At 47.3% G+C, this 15,985-nt stretch overlaps 2 protein-coding genes across 5 annotated transcripts; both read right to left on the bottom strand.

Moving 5' to 3' along the window:
- Positions 1-795: 795 nt before the first annotated feature.
- Positions 796-4,246, bottom strand: fam113 (family with sequence similarity 113). 2 transcript variants are annotated; one of them, XM_052067433.1, is made up of 9 exons: positions 4,135-4,246; positions 3,855-3,936; positions 3,048-3,127; positions 2,731-2,963; positions 1,861-2,011; positions 1,493-1,733; positions 1,361-1,420; positions 1,152-1,289; positions 796-1,070 (listed from the first exon to the last, which is right to left on the bottom strand). In XM_052067433.1, exons 2-9 carry the CDS (start codon positions 3,925-3,927, stop codon positions 982-984), a joined length of 1,065 nt encoding a protein of 354 aa, XP_051923393.1. In that variant the 5' UTR covers positions 3,928-3,936; positions 4,135-4,246; the 3' UTR covers positions 796-981. The 2 variants fall into 2 exon arrangements, with proteins under 2 accessions (XP_051923393.1, XP_051923404.1); XM_052067444.1 differs by having other exon boundaries at positions 3,855-3,933; positions 4,135-4,231.
- rpgrip1 (RPGR interacting protein 1) lies at positions 4,241-15,476 on the bottom strand. Of its 3 annotated transcripts, none has more exons than XM_052066952.1 (31): positions 15,172-15,476; positions 14,886-15,012; positions 14,757-14,810; positions 14,568-14,685; positions 14,261-14,466; positions 14,066-14,171; positions 13,853-13,984; positions 12,251-12,356; positions 12,153-12,176; positions 11,932-12,078; positions 11,780-11,853; positions 11,500-11,711; positions 11,329-11,414; positions 11,202-11,252; positions 10,941-11,114; positions 10,742-10,859; positions 10,497-10,660; positions 8,952-9,291; positions 8,511-8,671; positions 8,212-8,447; positions 8,020-8,135; positions 7,076-7,242; positions 6,943-6,999; positions 6,748-6,866; positions 5,832-5,886; positions 5,692-5,752; positions 5,527-5,603; positions 5,276-5,465; positions 5,108-5,192; positions 4,899-5,026; positions 4,241-4,816 (listed from the first exon to the last, which is right to left on the bottom strand). In XM_052066952.1, the coding sequence occupies exons 2-31, from the start codon at positions 14,974-14,976 to the stop codon at positions 4,614-4,616; spliced, it is 3,858 nt and encodes a 1,285-aa protein (XP_051922912.1). In that variant the 5' UTR covers positions 14,977-15,012; positions 15,172-15,476; the 3' UTR covers positions 4,241-4,613. The 3 variants fall into 3 exon arrangements, with proteins under 3 accessions (XP_051922912.1, XP_051922901.1, XP_051922891.1); XM_052066941.1 differs by having other exon boundaries at positions 8,212-8,444; positions 13,853-13,987; XM_052066931.1 differs by having other exon boundaries at positions 13,853-13,987; positions 15,172-15,475.
- Between the last annotated feature and the right edge of the window lie 509 nt (positions 15,477-15,985).

Genomic DNA, 15,985 nt, shown 5'->3' on the forward strand with positions numbered 1-15,985 from the left:
TAAAAAAAGAGGAACTATCTTTTTATCTGGGATGCAAGATAATCTGGCTTGCAAATGAGCAGGATGCCCTTTTCCTTCTCAATTCTGAACGGTCTGTCTTCGCATTAATATTCCATCCATCCATCCATTTTCCGTACCGCTTGATCCTCACTAGGGTCGCGGGGGGTGCTGGAGCCCATCCCAGCCGTCTTCGGGCAGTAGGCGGGGGACACCCTGAATCAGTTGCCAGCCAATCGCAGGGCACACAGAGACGAACAACCATCCACGCCCACACTCACACCTAGGGACAATTTAGAGAGTTCAATCAGCCTGCCATGCATGTTTTTGGAATGTGGGAGGAAACCGGAGCACCCGGAGAAAACCCACGCAGGCCCGGGGAGAACATGCAAACTCCACACAGAGAGGTGTTGGAGCTGGAATCGAACCCGGTACCTCTGCACTGTGAAGCCGACGTGCTAACCACATAAGCTCTCATTAATGTATTGGCTTCACGGGAATTTAGCAGGCCGTCTGCAAAATTGTAGCCAGCGACAGTGCATCCCGAAGCGCCCGTGGCAGGGCGACTACTCGGTCCTTCTGGGGGATTTTTTTTTTTTCCGCCTTGTCAACTCACGGCCACTACCGAGGGGGACTAAGCAGCGTTAATAATTTTATGAGTCTCAATATACATTTAGACATACATGCATAGAGTTTGGGGACGGGGGTTAGTTTGTTCTTTTACATGAGTTAAATCCACCTGCACGGTGTCACTGCACAACCTCACAGCCTTGTGTATAAAACAAAAGAAAAAAAAAATCATGTTGGAAGGGCATCTTTAATATGAAACGCAAGTTTATAAAATAAAAACTGAATATATTAAACTTACACTAAAAATTCAATGTATGTGGAGATTGTGTGAGAACTGACCCCAAAACGGACATTTTCTCCTCGCGGAGAAGCACGCTTTCTTCAGAAGCATTTCAACGCAGATGAGAATGAAGTCTAGTAATGGTAGTTGGACCTGCGATGAGTATACGGCATGTAGTGGTATCTGGTGCGCCTCGTCCTCATCACGTATGGGCCGTTGTAATCTGCACCACCTAGAACAACGGGCTGCTGAGTGGACACGTCAAAAAGGCGGCACCGGAATGTTATTGACCGGCATTGCGCACCGTTTGGTAGAGAGCCACGATGACTGTAAGGTGTGTGGTCAGCAGCACGCTCGTCCCAGCTTGGCGGCGGGTGAGCTTCAAAGTCCGTCAAGCCACGGTGGCGAGGACGAGGCGACCAGGTGATTCTTTGAGGCCTCGCTGTGGAATAGAATGAGCCAAGATGCATTTTGGAAAGGCCACAGATGATTTCAGTTCAACCAGTATCGTACCATCACGTTGATTACCGGTACTTTCCGAGCCCTGCGGTGGACAGGCGACCGAAAAGTCGACTAAAGGAAAAAAGTGGAGTGAGTCAGCATTGAATAAAACCCGCCACCGTCTCAATATGCCTTCATCATCACCCAAAGAACGAAGCGGCAACTCCACGCCCCAGGCGTCTGCGGCGTGCAGCGACAGTAGCGTGCTTATTTGGCGGTGAGCCAGGGCGTTCCAGTGGATGCCGTCTTTGGTGCGGTGTTGCAGGGAAAAGCGGAAGTGAAAGTGGAGGTCCAGCACGTCCACCTTGAAGGCTTCAGCCAGCACTCCGCTGTAGAAGTTGGCTTCGATCACGTCGTGACGCAGATGGGACGCCATGTGCGAGATCTGCTTCGGAGCAGGGCAACAATGCCGATTCCCCTCGTTCAATTTGAAACTAAACGGTGATTTGATACGTTGCGGGCAGCAGGTTTGCCGTTTCATTGCTCCGAATATAAAATGTACGATACTGTACCTCAGGAACCAAGAACCCCCCATTTATGCGCTCTCCCAGGGGCATGGTGAGGTTCCATATGACCAAGCATTCTTCTGGCAGGATCCCAAGCAGTTCTTCAAAGAACCTATTGAGGTTGTCCTTGTACCCGTCCACCCATTTTGAATGGTACCTACAAAGAGGTTCGGTTAAAGCCAAGTCGCAGCGTAAGTCCAGCCCGCCCTGACAGCACTTGGTAGCTCCTTCAGCCAGAGACTGTTACACCCGCGCTGCAAGAAGGAGAGATACCGACGCTCGTTCCTACCGACTGCTGTCAGGCTGATGAATAAAAAATAACAATCATAATAATAATAATAATAAGATAAGATAAGATATCCTTTATTTGTCCCACACTGGGGAAATTTACAGCCTCCAGCAGCAAGAATGTATGTAGAAAGAAGAAAGGAGAAAGAGAAAAAAAAACAACATCTTTCAATTAAATATAATATGAACACAAATGGATAAATCGCAGTACTATTTACAATTTTCCTTCACATCATTTAATTATTATTATTATTATTATTATGATTGTTATTTTTTATTCATCAGCCTCACAGCAGTCGGCTAATTAAATGATGTGAAGGAAAATTGTAAATAGTACTGCGATTTATCCATTTTGTGTTCATATTGCATTTAATTGGAAGATGTTTGTTGTTTTTTCTCTTTCTTCTTTCTTCTTTCTACATACATTCTTGCTGCTGGAGGCTGTAAATTTCCCCAGTGTGGGACGAATAAAGGATATCTTATCTTATCTTATCTTAATTGGGATGCTTAAACGCAAACCGCACCAATAGAAGCGAAAATAAAAGATTTGTATGCTCAACTGCCTTAACAATGAGCTCCATACCTTACCTTGAAATGTCCCATACACAGGAGTTGACGATGACCAAATCTGGTTTCAACCCATGGCGGAAATCCTCCATGACGCTCTTCATGTAGTCCGAGTAGATGCGCGTCACAAAGTAGAAGCGGACCAGGTGGTGCGGGGACTGGTACTGCCGGACCTCACGGTACCCCGTTCCATTGTGCATCTGGCTCAGGCAGCCTCCTTCTACCAGAAAGTCCTGCTCGAAGCTCATCTCACCCTGCAGCGAGACAGAAAGTGAGAGCAACTGGAAAGAGCACAAGTTATACACACGTAGAAACAGGAATTTCTCATGATCACTTGCCTTTCTTTTAAGTTGGGCCGCGTGGAGGTATTCATCCTTCTGTAAAAGCACGACAAGGTCTTTGTAGATGGACCGCTGAACTGGTGATACAGAGAGATACACATTAATCAGGGAAACAAAGGTCCATCTTATTCAAGATTTACTTCTGTTTCTAAATTTAAATCGGGCCTCTTAATTCTTCTTTCTACCTACATTCTTGCTGCTGGAGGCTGTAAATTTCCCCATCCATCCATCCATCCATTTTCCGAACCGCTTGATCCTCACTAGGGTCGCGGGGGGTGCTGGAGCCTATCCCAGCCGTCTTCGGGCAGTAGGCGGGGGACACCCTGAATCGGTTGCCAGCCAATCACAGGGCACACAGAGACGAACAACCATCCACGCTCACACTCACACCTAGGGACAATTTAGAGTGTTCAATCAGCCTGCCACGCATGTTTTTGGAATGTGGGAGGAAACCGGAGCACCCGGAGAAAACCCACGCAGCCCGGGGAGAACATGCAAACTCCACACAGGGAGGCCGGTGCTGGAATCGAACCCGGTACCTCTGCACTGTGAAGACGACGTGCTAACTACTGGACTACCGGGCCGCCCTAAATTTCCTAAATTTCTAAATCTTAATCTTGGGGCTTTTTACTCTAAGGTTTGCAACCCATTTCACATGTTTTGTTGTACTATATTTTGTTCTTCTACTTCTTCCTTTCATAACTTTGTTGCTGTGAATTGGGAATTTCTCCATTGCGAGACTAATAAAGGTTTTCTTATCTTCTCTTACGTGAGAAAAAATATGAACAGAAGTGAGATACTTACTCGAGTCTCCCAACACCACAATGAACTTGTTGTGGAAAAGCTGGCTGACAAGCTGGTGGCTGATAAACTTCATTTATTCCTTCTTTGTGTGGTAGAAAACGAAAGAAAGAAAGAAAGAAACAGGATTCTTTTTCAGTGTGAGGCTTATCCTAATTTTAAGACTCATGGAGAAAAAAAATATGCTAATTGGACCGTCGTTGTATGTGATTGATATTAGCAAACTTGCTAATTTGATAATGTACCGTTGTGGAAACGGGTGAGGAAAAACAGCTAACTTTACCTTCGTAGTTTCTCCTGTCCTGTTTTATGTAATTTTTCGACACCAATGTGGTATCGTGTTCAAATTGAGGGAGGCTTCAGTGAAAAACACACAATCGTGCAACGAATCCTGCCCATGGAAGTTTTTATTTGTTTGATTTGAAATAAGTATGAAAAAAAAATACAGCAGGTGCGACTGTGATTGGTGAATTGGGCTGACGTATGATGCGTTCACGGGTCCTTGGAAATCTCCTTAAAAGTTTTTATTATACTCAGAACCACAGCCACAAAATTACGAGCACAGTAATTGAAATCAATCATAGTTTGTTTGATTATCCCCTTTAGCTTTGAACTCGAATAATTTATGATATAACCTCAACATACACAGAGAAATGACCAATATAAAGGCTCAGCGTTGTTCAGTCAAATATGTAGTACACTAACATGAATCAGAATTGCACACAGGCTTTATAAAGTTTGTAATCAGACAGCTTTTCCCCCTCAGAAATCACTGTCATTGTCCTCAATGACTTTAATGTCATTTTCCTCCCTGTGCTCCTCTTCCTCCTCCTCCTCTTCTTCCTGCTCGCTGCCCTCCTCCTCTGGCTGCTGAAACTCCTTGTATATACTGCTCAATGCTTTTGCTGCCTCCACTGACACTTTCAAGAATCCAATCACCTCCCGCTCTTCATCCACACGCACGACTGGAGAAAACATGCAGATGTAAAAGAGTGACGCAATCTGCTTCCTTATCGCAGTGGGATAAACTGCCGAAGAAAGGCCTACTGTCAATTTGCCGTTCAATGACATCATTTCCTGTCAGCAGCAGCTCCTTCAGATCCAGAAAAGCGTAGCCGACATCCGCACATTCCTCATCGTCGTCCATCGGCTCGCTGACGATTGTGAACTTCAACCTGCGTAAAAACAAACTCCGAGATTTGTGAAGCGGAATACCTCAGGAAAATTGAGTTGAATTTGAATTTGAGATACGATACCGGCGCCTATTGGGGTCACTGCCCTCCAACATGGCGTACAGATACCGTCTGAGTGGGGCCGACAATGACCCATCCACATAGATGACTTGCGGAGCAAGAGAGGAATTTGTCCATCAGCCAAAAGCAAACTTGAGCCACACACTGTCTTTATTTTCCTCTTCTTATTACCTCGTGTGAAGTTGTAGTGAATCTCCTCCCCCGCCGCGGGCTTGCGGAGGGACACGGGCGTCTCGGTGGTCTCCATGGGGACGCCAAGCAAACGATATTCCACGAAGACGCGTTGCACCAAATTGTCCAGCGCCACGTGAGAGGAGGGTTCAAAAGTCAAGGACAGGATCTCCACTCTCAGTTTGTTTCCCTGAAGGGAGGGAACCCGATTTTACCATGAGATTGTTTTAAAATAAAGGCATTTATTTTACCTGTCTTTTCTTTGGTTTGGATGGCACGATGAAGAGGTCACTTGTTGAGGTATGCAAAGACTCTGTCGAATCTTCAGCTGCTCCACAGTTTTTTTGGGGAAAAAAAAAAGAACACTTTCCACTAGCCTGCTTAGAAAGCAACACACAAACTCAGAGTGTTCCTACCAATCTCCTCGTCCAATTCCTCCACTTCATCCACTGACACCACATCCACAGGGGGGATATTCTGAAAATCAGGTCACAGTGCGAACAATTTTTTCCAGGTCAGCGCCATGGTCATACTGTAAATTCCTGTGAGTTCCTACCTCACTCGCGGAGCTTTTTCTCAACGGCGACACTCCGGATGAGGTTTCTGGAGATCTTAAAAGTTCAATGAAGGGAGTAGTGTTATATTCAATGTTCACGTTTTTTTGTATTATTATATGTTATTTATATTTTTAATTAAAATAATACATCAGTTAATTTTTTAATGATTATATGTTATTTATATTTTTAATTAAAATAATACATCAGTTAAAATTTTTTTAATGATTATATCTTATTTATATTTTTAATTAAAATAACACATCCGTTTAAAAAAATTAATGATTATATGTTATTTATATTTTTAATTAAAATAATACAGCAGTTAATTTTTTTAAATGATTATATGTTATTTATATTTTTAATTAAAATAATACATCAGTTAAATTTTTTTTAATGATTATATGTTATTTATATTTTTAATTAAAATAATACAGCAGTTAATTTTTTTTAAATGATTATATGTTATTTATATTTTTAATTAAAATAATACATCAGTTAACATTTTTTTAATGATATGTTATTTATATTTTTAATTAAAATAATACATCAGTTAACATTTTTTTTAAATGATTAGATGTTATTTATATTTTAATTAAAATAATACATCAGTTAACATTTTTTTAAAATGATTAGATGTTATTTATATTTTTAATTAAAATAATAAAGCAGCCATAGTGGGGAAAGACCCGTTGTTTCATGTTGATGCGCAAAGGTGAGGAGATTTCCCTTCATGCCGAACAAAGAGCTGACGTGACTCGAAGGCTTTGCGCATACCTGTCCTGTCATGTGCATGCGCACTCAAAAAAGACACGTGATTGGTTCCCAGCACGACATCGACCAATGAGAGTTAATGGTCGCCGCGAACCACGAAAAACGAGGGATAACCGTACTTGAATTCCTGCAGGTATAACTTACTTTGTCATTGGCGAATCAGAAGACGCGGTCAGCGCAATCGAGGGTCCCTTGTCGGGTAGCCCGGGTGACCCCTCGTGAGATTTCTCGGTGCCGACCGGTTTTATGGAGTCGGGCGCAGGCTGTCAACAGAGAGCAGTCGGAACGTGAGCATGAGCCGGCTCAGCGTACCCTGATGTCGTGCGTCTGAAAGCTCACGCAAGCTATCGTCTTCCTCTGTCTTGTTTGCGGTTGTCCTGGCACAAATGTCCGCGTCTGGAAGAAAAACGAGTGAAAATGTAGAATAGTCGCAGCCATTTGGTGAAGCCAGCAGAAAGAATGCGAACAACACCTTGACCCTGGGCGTGGCTATGGTCCTCTGTGACCCTTGGGCTTCTTCTCGTCTCCGCTCACTGCTTCCCGTGGCGTCCGCCGGCGGTTGAAAGGGGTATTTCCATTTAATCAGCACCCTGACTGTTCCCCGAGGACCCCCGGCAGGATCGCGCAGCACGTAATTGCCTGGAGATGAAGTGGACTTTATTGTAGGGCCCAACCAATTTGGATTTTTTTTTTCCAGGCCGTTGCCGATTCCCATGTTTGGAAGAAAAAAAAACTGCGACTACTGATTCATCGGCTGTTGAGCCAACATATACAAGGAATAAAACAGCTTAATTTTGGTGCCTTAACATACTCTGGTTTCCTCCCGCATTCCAAATAACATGCATGGCAGGCTGATTGAACACGCTAAATTGTCCCTAGGTGTGAGTGTGAGCGTGAATGGTTGTTTGTCTCTGTGTGCCCTGCGATTGGCTTGCGACCAGTTCAGGGTGTACATCCCGAAGACGGCTTGGATAGGCTCCAGCATGGTCGTGACCCTTGTGAGGTAAAAGCGGATTAGAAAATGGATGGATGGATGGATGGATAGTGAAATGGATTTTTTTTAAAGAACCCAGAAAACGGGGAAAACAGCATTAAAGAGACTGTTACGGAGGCTCAGCTCCTCTCTTGTGTTCTCAGTACGGCAATAAATATGAGTCTTATCTTACCGAGGAGAAAGAATATATGCCTGTTAGTATTTGTTATATTGTCTCAGCACGTGTTGCTGGACCATTTGGGTTCGGATATTCGCTGCTTAAAGGGTAACATCGCTGCTTATTGTCATCTTGTATCTAAAAACTCACTTGTATCGCGAGGCACTACTGAAGAATGAAAAGAGCACAACACCTTTGGATTTCTAAATGAGTTTCCTGAATTTTGGTTTCTTTCCCTTTTTTTTCCCTTTCCACGTGTACACACCTGTGATCTCCTTGCCCTTGGCAAGCGCTCTCAGCGGGACGGGCGTTTTAGCCAAGTAGGCCGGCGGGATCTGATCATCGCTCTCATCAAACACATACACCCAAAGACTGCTCGACCTGCGCAAACGAATGAGCGGATGTTTTCGCACTTTGCCACAATGCCCGAGTCTGAAATATCAATCTCACAGCATACCGCAGATAGCGCAACACATCTGCTGTGACGGCAAGCGGGTAGCTGGCAGTGTCGTGGAATACGGGGTCCGCGGTGCCCGGGACGGTTTTGGACACGTGTGGCTGCAGGTCGTAGAGCCTGTAGGTCAGGTATGCGTCAGGAAGTAGCCCGGGCCATCGCCCACTAAGGCCCTCACATTGGTCAAGCAGCAGCAGCAGCTCATTGGGGATCCCGCCGCCGTAGTCGTACAACTCCTGCTGTGGGCAGAAAGTGGGGATGGGGATTAAAAAAAAAAAATGAAGGTAAATGAGCATATTTACCGCATGGCCGCCTTCTCGCCAGCCCAGAGTGACGTGAGCAGGTATCATCTGGGTTGCTGTGATCCCATCGCTGTCTCTTGCCGCCGTGCCCTCCAGGGGCTCTGCTGGAGGGAACAAGCGCGCCCAGAAATCCACCACACCGACGACTTCCCCCTCGGAGCCTTAACGTGACACAACAGTGCAGGGGTGCGAAATTCAATGCGTGAAAGTGATATATCACGCTTTAATTTGCGGAAAATTCCCATGGAAATTTTCCAATTTGGGATGAAGTGTTTGAAACATTTTATACACGTAAGATGTAGTTTCAGTTCAAACATATTTCCTTTTAATTTTATTTCATGAACAAAAGCGGGGTGTGTTTTTTGTTAGTTTTGTCTTTTTTTTTAGTTTCAATTTGTCTTTGATTAGTTTTTCGTTCTTTCGTGACCTAAAATCACCAACCCATGATGTTGGCCTGGCCGTCGGCGCGCTCCCCTCTCCTCTCCACGGCCCCCATGAGGGACAAGTGGCCACTTCCGTGGGTCACAAAGCGCACACCGCCGATTGCCTGGTGGAGCTCCATTCTGACCCTCGCGCCCTGCACCCGCAGCCTGCCCAGATCACGGGCCGTCAAAGCGTAATGGGACGTGAAGCCGTAGTTGGGTTGGCTTCCCGCCACCAGAGGCGTGGAGTGAACTTCAAAGTCCAAAAGGCTGTAGGTGCAGAAGGTCACCGTGTCTTCAGCTCGGTTTGCGTGAAGGTTGCCCATAGTCCGAAGGCCGCCTGGGGTAAAGGTGGCAGCCTCAAAGAGAAAGACGGCAGATTCGGTAACGACATCTCGCCATCAAGATAACGCTTCAAGTGTTTATTCATTCATCTTCCGAGCCGCTTGATCCTCACTAGGGTCGCGGGGGGTGCTGGAGCCTATCCCAGCTATCTCCGGGCAGTAGGCGGGGGACACCCTGAATCGGTTGCCAGCCAATCGCAGGGCACACAGATACGAACAACCATTTGCACTCACATTCACACCTAGGGACAATTTAGAGTGTTCAATCAGCCTTCCACGCATGTTTTTGGAATGTTGGAGGAAACCGGAGCACCCGGAGAAAACCCACGCAGACTGCAAACTCCACACAGGGAGGCCGGAGCTGGAATCGAACCCGGTACCTCTGCACTGTGAAGCCGACGTGCTAACCACTGGACTACCGGGCCGCCCAGTGTTTATTCATCTCAACTCAAATGTATTTCTCGAGCGCTTGAAAACAACCACCGCGGTAAACAAAGTGCTGTACATGGAGCAAATATCATTTTTCCAACATCCATCCATCCATTTTCTGATCCGTCTTATCCTTACAGGGGTTGCGGTGGGTGCCGGAGGCGATCCCAGCTGTCTTCGGGCAATAGGCGGGGACACCCTGAACCGCTTGCAAGCCAATCGCAGGGCACACGGAGACGAACAACCATCCGCGCTCACACTGACACCTCGGGACAATTTGAAATGTTCAATCAGCCTACCATGCATGTTTTTGGAATGTGGGAGGAAACCGGAGTACCCGGAGAAAACCCACGCGGGACCCCGGGGAGAACATGCAAACTCCACACAGGGAGGCCGAAGCTGGAATTGAACCCACGACCTCTGCACCGTGAGGTCGACGCGCTAACCACTCGAGCAGTGGGCCGCCTATTTCCAACAATAAATGAATAACAAAGACAGTAGAAAGCACAAAAACAGTCCAACGAAAAATCAAGCCTCATGCTGAGACAAAAGCCAAAGAATACAAATGAGTCAAGTCAAGTCAAGTCAAGTCAAGTCAAGATTATTTCTCGAGCACTTTCAAACAGCCATCGCTGCATACAAAGTGCTGTACATGGAGCGATTTAACATACACAATAAACAGTAAGACGAATCGGTAATCAAGGCGGTAGGTAGAAAGCACTAAGCAAGTAAAATCAAGAACAAATCTAAGATGCCGAACGTTCAGTGGGAGGTCATTCCAAATGTCTTACCTTTATGTGGAGTTCCAAGAGAGACTCTCCGAGCCTCGGCGGAGCGCATGAAACGTCGTCCTCAACGCCTTGGCCTACTTCCTGGTCACTCGTTGGCCACGTGTACTGTATGGGCACGGTCCCTTTGCGGTTCTTGGTACTGTATGCCAAATCTTTCAACCGGGCTTCAGAACACAAGCGGTTGAAGAGAATTTCCCTTTCCACCAAGCGAAGGTCTGATGAGGACACGTTGGGTGTTTCCTTACCTTGTAAAGTGTTGATCTGAAGAGCTCTTTGGGATAAAACTTGGTCTTTGCGCGCCATTGCCATCCTCACCTGCGCCCTCTCAGTCTCCAGCCTTTCCTTGACCGTGTCCAGCTCCCTCTTCAGAGAGAAACATTTTGGATGAAAAACAGGGCGAGGCCAAGTCTTGCGACTCACCGATATTGAGGAACGCGAAGGCACCTGAAGGTCTTTACTGATGCGGTGCTCCAGCAAAAGGAGGCTCCTGGTTTTCTGCAGTTCCAGCACGGTCTCGGCGTGTAACGCCTGCATGTCGGTCCGCTCGGGGTCTTCCGTGCCGCCGTCGGGCCCGAGGAAACGTAAACCCTCCTTGCTCTCCTGCTGCATCCGGAAGGCCTGCCCCAATGCGGGAAGATCAGAAGAAGTCTTCTGTAAAGCTCCAGCATTGGGGGATGAGTGGTGGGGGGTTCTTTGCCTGCGCACCTTGATCTGCAAAAGCGTTTGGCTGAGCTCTTGGTCGCTCATGTCGAACTCCTTGAGATGGAGAATGAATCGTTTCAAAGCGAGGTCAAAGGGAGATGTGCGACGTGTCCTTTGGATGTCGGTTCACCTTGGTGACCGAGTCCAGTCTGCTCTGCAGGCAGGAGATCTCTTCTTTGTACTGAAGAATTTCCTGGTCCAAATCTTTCACTTTGGCTAAACAAAGACGTAAGCGGCGGGTTCCCAGATGTGAATTCCTGATTTCTTGAATTCTTGAAGTCTTCCTAAGAGGTCAGCATACCGCGATGTCGCCCCTCCAGCGTCTCCTTCTCTCGTCTGAGTTTCTCCGCCTCTGATCGGAGTCGGTCCCTCTCCTCCCTCTCGGTTTGCAGCGCTGCCGTCAGGATCTGGTTGTCCATCCTGCACGTGGCGTCCTGCGGGTCCTCCTGCGGCACGTCGACCTCAATACGATTTTCCGCGTGGTCGACGCGTCCGTTGTAAGTCGACAAAGTACTCAGGGGGAAGAAACACAAATGTGATCGAAGGGTTTCCCGTGCATCGGATGAATTTTGGAGTCTTACCTCTCGAGCAGGGAGTCGTAGTTTTCTTTGATCCGATCCTTCTCTGCTTCCAGGTCGGCGATGCGATCTTGGAGCTAGAAGAGAAACAATCGCCTTGTCGAGCGGCCGCACCACCAACGAAAATCCCGCCGCGGTTCTTCTGGGCTCCAGACCTTGTCCAGGTTCTGTCGAGACACGCCGGCAGTCGTCAGCTCGGCCTCCAGCGTCAGCGCTCTGTGCCGCTCCTGCTTGAGCCGCTCGCTCAGTTCTTCCACTTTCTCCAAAAGAAGAGTCTGACTTTCACGCTGGCACCTCTGAGTCTGCAAAGGAAAGGAAAAGTCTTGACTCGTGAATACGAGCGGTCAGCCAGACGTACTTCCGCGTCTGCATCTACCTCCTCCAGTTGCTTCTCATAGGCCTGGAAAGAAAAAAAAAACATGAGGACGTAACGTATTGTCATTGTACCAAAAGTCGTGGTCTGTCGTTTGGCACCTGTTGCAGATCGGCCATCTTGTCCTGCGTGACCCTCAGGGCGACGCTCTTCTCAGAAAGCTGTTTTTGGAGACACATCACGTCCACGTTCTCTCTGATGTTTATCCTGACCAGAGAGGGAGAAAATAACTTTTTTTTTTTTTTTACGCAAGGCAACGCACAACGTTATTTTCAATGCCTCCTGTCAGCTAGCGGCTAGTGGCTACCGGCTAGCGGCCAGCCGCTAGCGGCTAGCGCACAGTCAATGCCGCGATGGCCCGTCCAGTTTGTCTGGACTGGAATTTCCACCGCCTGATACCCAACGCCCATGTGTCCTTCCTTTATAGGAACATAGTTTAGGACTTGTTGCCCCCCCCCACAACCCCCCCCCCCCCCCCCCCCCGTCCTTTCTTATCCATTTATTTTTCATCTAAGAAAATCTGAGTGCCGTCCGGTGTCCCGTCAGGCTTCCCTCCCGTTCCGTCTCTCTCTGTCAGTCATTATTTTTTTTTCTCTTGTCTCTTGGATGGGTTGTCACTGTTCAATGAATTTTGTTGGTCTGCACGCGTCACAACCGCACTGACAAAAAAAATTCAATTTCATGAGTCGATATTCAGCCATCCACGTCATAGCGATCCACGAATTTGGAATCATACACATTGTTCCTATTTTTCTTCTGCCCGTGATCTGGACATGTATCGACATCCACAAAATTCATCAGATTCACATCATTCCAATTTCATTCATTCATTCATTCATTCATTCATCTTCCGAGCTGCTTGATCCTTACTAGGGTCGCGGGGGGTGCTGGAGCCTATCCCAGCTGTCTTCGGGCAGTAGGCGGGGGACACCATCAGCCAATCGCAGAGCACACATCGACGAACAAATCAACCACGCTCAGACTCACACCTAGGGACAATTTAGAGCGTCCAATCAGCCTGCCACGCATGTTTTTGGAATGTGGGAGGAAACCGGAGCACCCGGAGAAAACCCACGCAGGCCCGGGGAGAACATGCAAACTCCACACAGGGAGGCCGGAGCTGGAATCGAACCCGGTACCTCTGCACTGTGAAGCCGACGTGCTAACCACTGGACTACCGGGCCGCCCCATTCCAATTTCAACATAACGGTATTCGAAAAATAAAATTCATCCCTTGCAGGCTCTTATTTTCACGGTTTTTCCCAAAATGTAACATTTTCAGGCAAAAATGGAAAATTCATCATAAGAGATGCACATCATTTAAAATTCAAAACACTCGGCAACATTCACTTTGCCTCGAGAACCATTTTCAACTTGCCAAAAATTCCCACTGACTAAAAATGGACCATTTTCCCCACTAAAATTCCCTCCGCAATTCCCAAGTCCACATTCGACAAGACAGATACCCATCTTTGTTCCAATTTAAAATTCTAAACATTCAGCACATTGAATTCGCCTTGATGGTGATTTTCAGCATGCCAAAAATGTCCACGTCCCCTCAAATAATCAGCATTCCTTCCCGTCCCGCCTCATTTAATGTCATTCCGTATCCTTCCACGTCTCTTCCGTGAAAGACATTTGACTTTTCATCCAAAAGGCTTGTCCAAGTTTCTACATTTTTACACGTGGCCGCTTCTTCTGACCTGTGCCTTTCCGCCTGTTGCCTCTTCATCTCTCTCTCGGTTCCCTCCATCTCTTTCTCTTTCTCTCTGAGCGTCTCCCGCAAGGTCCGGGCGGTCAGCTCCAGCTCCATCACCCTCACCTGCTCACCCACACTGCTGGGAGTAGGAGAGGGGGTGGGGTGGGGGGTAACGGAGGGCTTCAAGTGAACTCGGTTATTCTATTTCCCCACTCACAATTTGTCCGCGTCTCCTCTGGTGTCCTCCATCGGGGGACAGTAACGGGGCGGGGCCGTGTGGGCCGCCCTGCTGGCTCCCCCATCCACTTCTCTACCTTTTGTACCTTTCGGGGAGGAGGAAGAGACAGAAAGCTCAAAGTGTCTTTTTAATCTAAACACGTGGGAGGCGGTCCAGGAAGAACCGTCAGCACACCTTTGCTGAACCTGGATGCCGTGCGACCCCCCAGGTCTACAATCTGCTGCTTGGCCAGGCTGAGTTTGTTGCGTAAAACGGCTTTCTGGCTCTCCAGCGCGGCAACGCGATTTTCCAACTCCTGCAGGTCGTCCTCCATGTCCTTCTCCTTGGCGCTGCTGGGACACGTCCCCACTTGACGGAGACGCATCAGCCTCGTGGACATCCTTTGGGGGTGAGGGGTGGGGGGGGATCAACCGCTCGGTCAGTTTGAGACGTTTTCAAGACTTTTTTTATGCGCTGCTTTGCGCTTGATTGCCGCGCTCACCTGCGCATCTTCTGCTCCTGCGCTCGTGTGTGATTTCTCAGCACCACATTTTCTTCTTGCACGTTGAGGCAAAGATCCTCCAGTTGCTCCCTGGGCAGGCGAAAAACCCGCTGGGGATCTGGATGGACGAATGAAGAAAAAGACTCAAAAAGAGCTTGGAGATAAAGACCGTACGGTGGTCTCCATCACCTTTCGTAATCATGATGTGATGCTTCTTCCACGGCTTCACGTCACTTATGGCCTCTGCTCAGACGGGGCACATTCATCGATGCGGTTTTTGGTTTTTAAAACCTCTCGGCTGGACGAGTCGGAACAAACCTGGGACGGCAGCCGGCATGAGTCCTCCCCTTATCAGACCCACGTCTCTTACCGGGAGGTCCCCCGCCGTTTCGTCCGCCATGGGGGACATCACATCAACGATCCACAAGCAGCCAGTATAAAGTACCTGGATGGGGTTTTAAATAACACAGCATCAAAAAAAACAAAAACTCATTACTGTGTATTTAAAATGATGTCATCCGATTCCATGTGGCACTTTGTTGTTCTCATCTTACAAAAAAAAAATATTATAATACAACTGCAACATGGATATGTTGGAATTTACCTTGCTTGGTCAAAAATTCCAAAACGTCTGCACATTCGGCTTGGACAATGCGCGATTTAATCCGTCTTCATCTTGCGCTCATTGGCTCAAAATAAACCTTGACGACCACCTCACAGCTCCATCTGCTTCTGTGGGTAATCCTGACTGCGCGCTAATCAGATTACGTTGCGTGCGCTCGCCCGGGTCAGTTTAGCGGGAGCGAGTTGGAAATTTTTTTTTGAGTGGCGTGCTGGTCTGCGATCTGTGTTCAGGGTGAGTCTTATTGGTGCAGGTTGAGCAGAACAGCTTTGAGTGGAATACAGCGTATGACGGGCATTTCACTTTTGATATAAAGATACATCGAGTAGAAGAAAATAAACCCCAATGTAAAATGGTTCAGAGGTCACTTATTGGAAATTAAAATGACTGCATTCCGTATTGACACAGCATGTCATTAATTGCCATAGAAAGTTGATTATTTTTGTGTTGAATTAAAATAAACAACCATCTGCTTTTATATATTAATAATAATAATAATAATAATAATGGTGGCCCGGTAGTCCAGTGGTTAGCACGTCGGCTTCACAGTGCAGAGGTACCGGGTTCGATTCCAGCTTCGGCCTCCCTGTGTGGAGTTTGCATGTTCTCCCCGGGTTTTCTCTGGGTACTCTGGTTTCCTCCCACATTCCAAAAACATGCAAGGCAGGCTGATTGAACACTCTAAATTGTCGCTAGGTGTGAGTGTGAGCGCGGATGGTTGTTCGTCTTAGTAAGCCCTGTGATTGGCTGGCAACTGATCCAGGGTGTCCCCCGCCTACTGCCCGAAGACGGCTGG

This window comes from Hippocampus zosterae, chromosome 1, assembly GCF_025434085.1.
Source record: "Hippocampus zosterae strain Florida chromosome 1, ASM2543408v3, whole genome shotgun sequence".
Classification (NCBI taxonomy): Eukaryota; Metazoa; Chordata; class Actinopteri; order Syngnathiformes; family Syngnathidae; genus Hippocampus; species Hippocampus zosterae.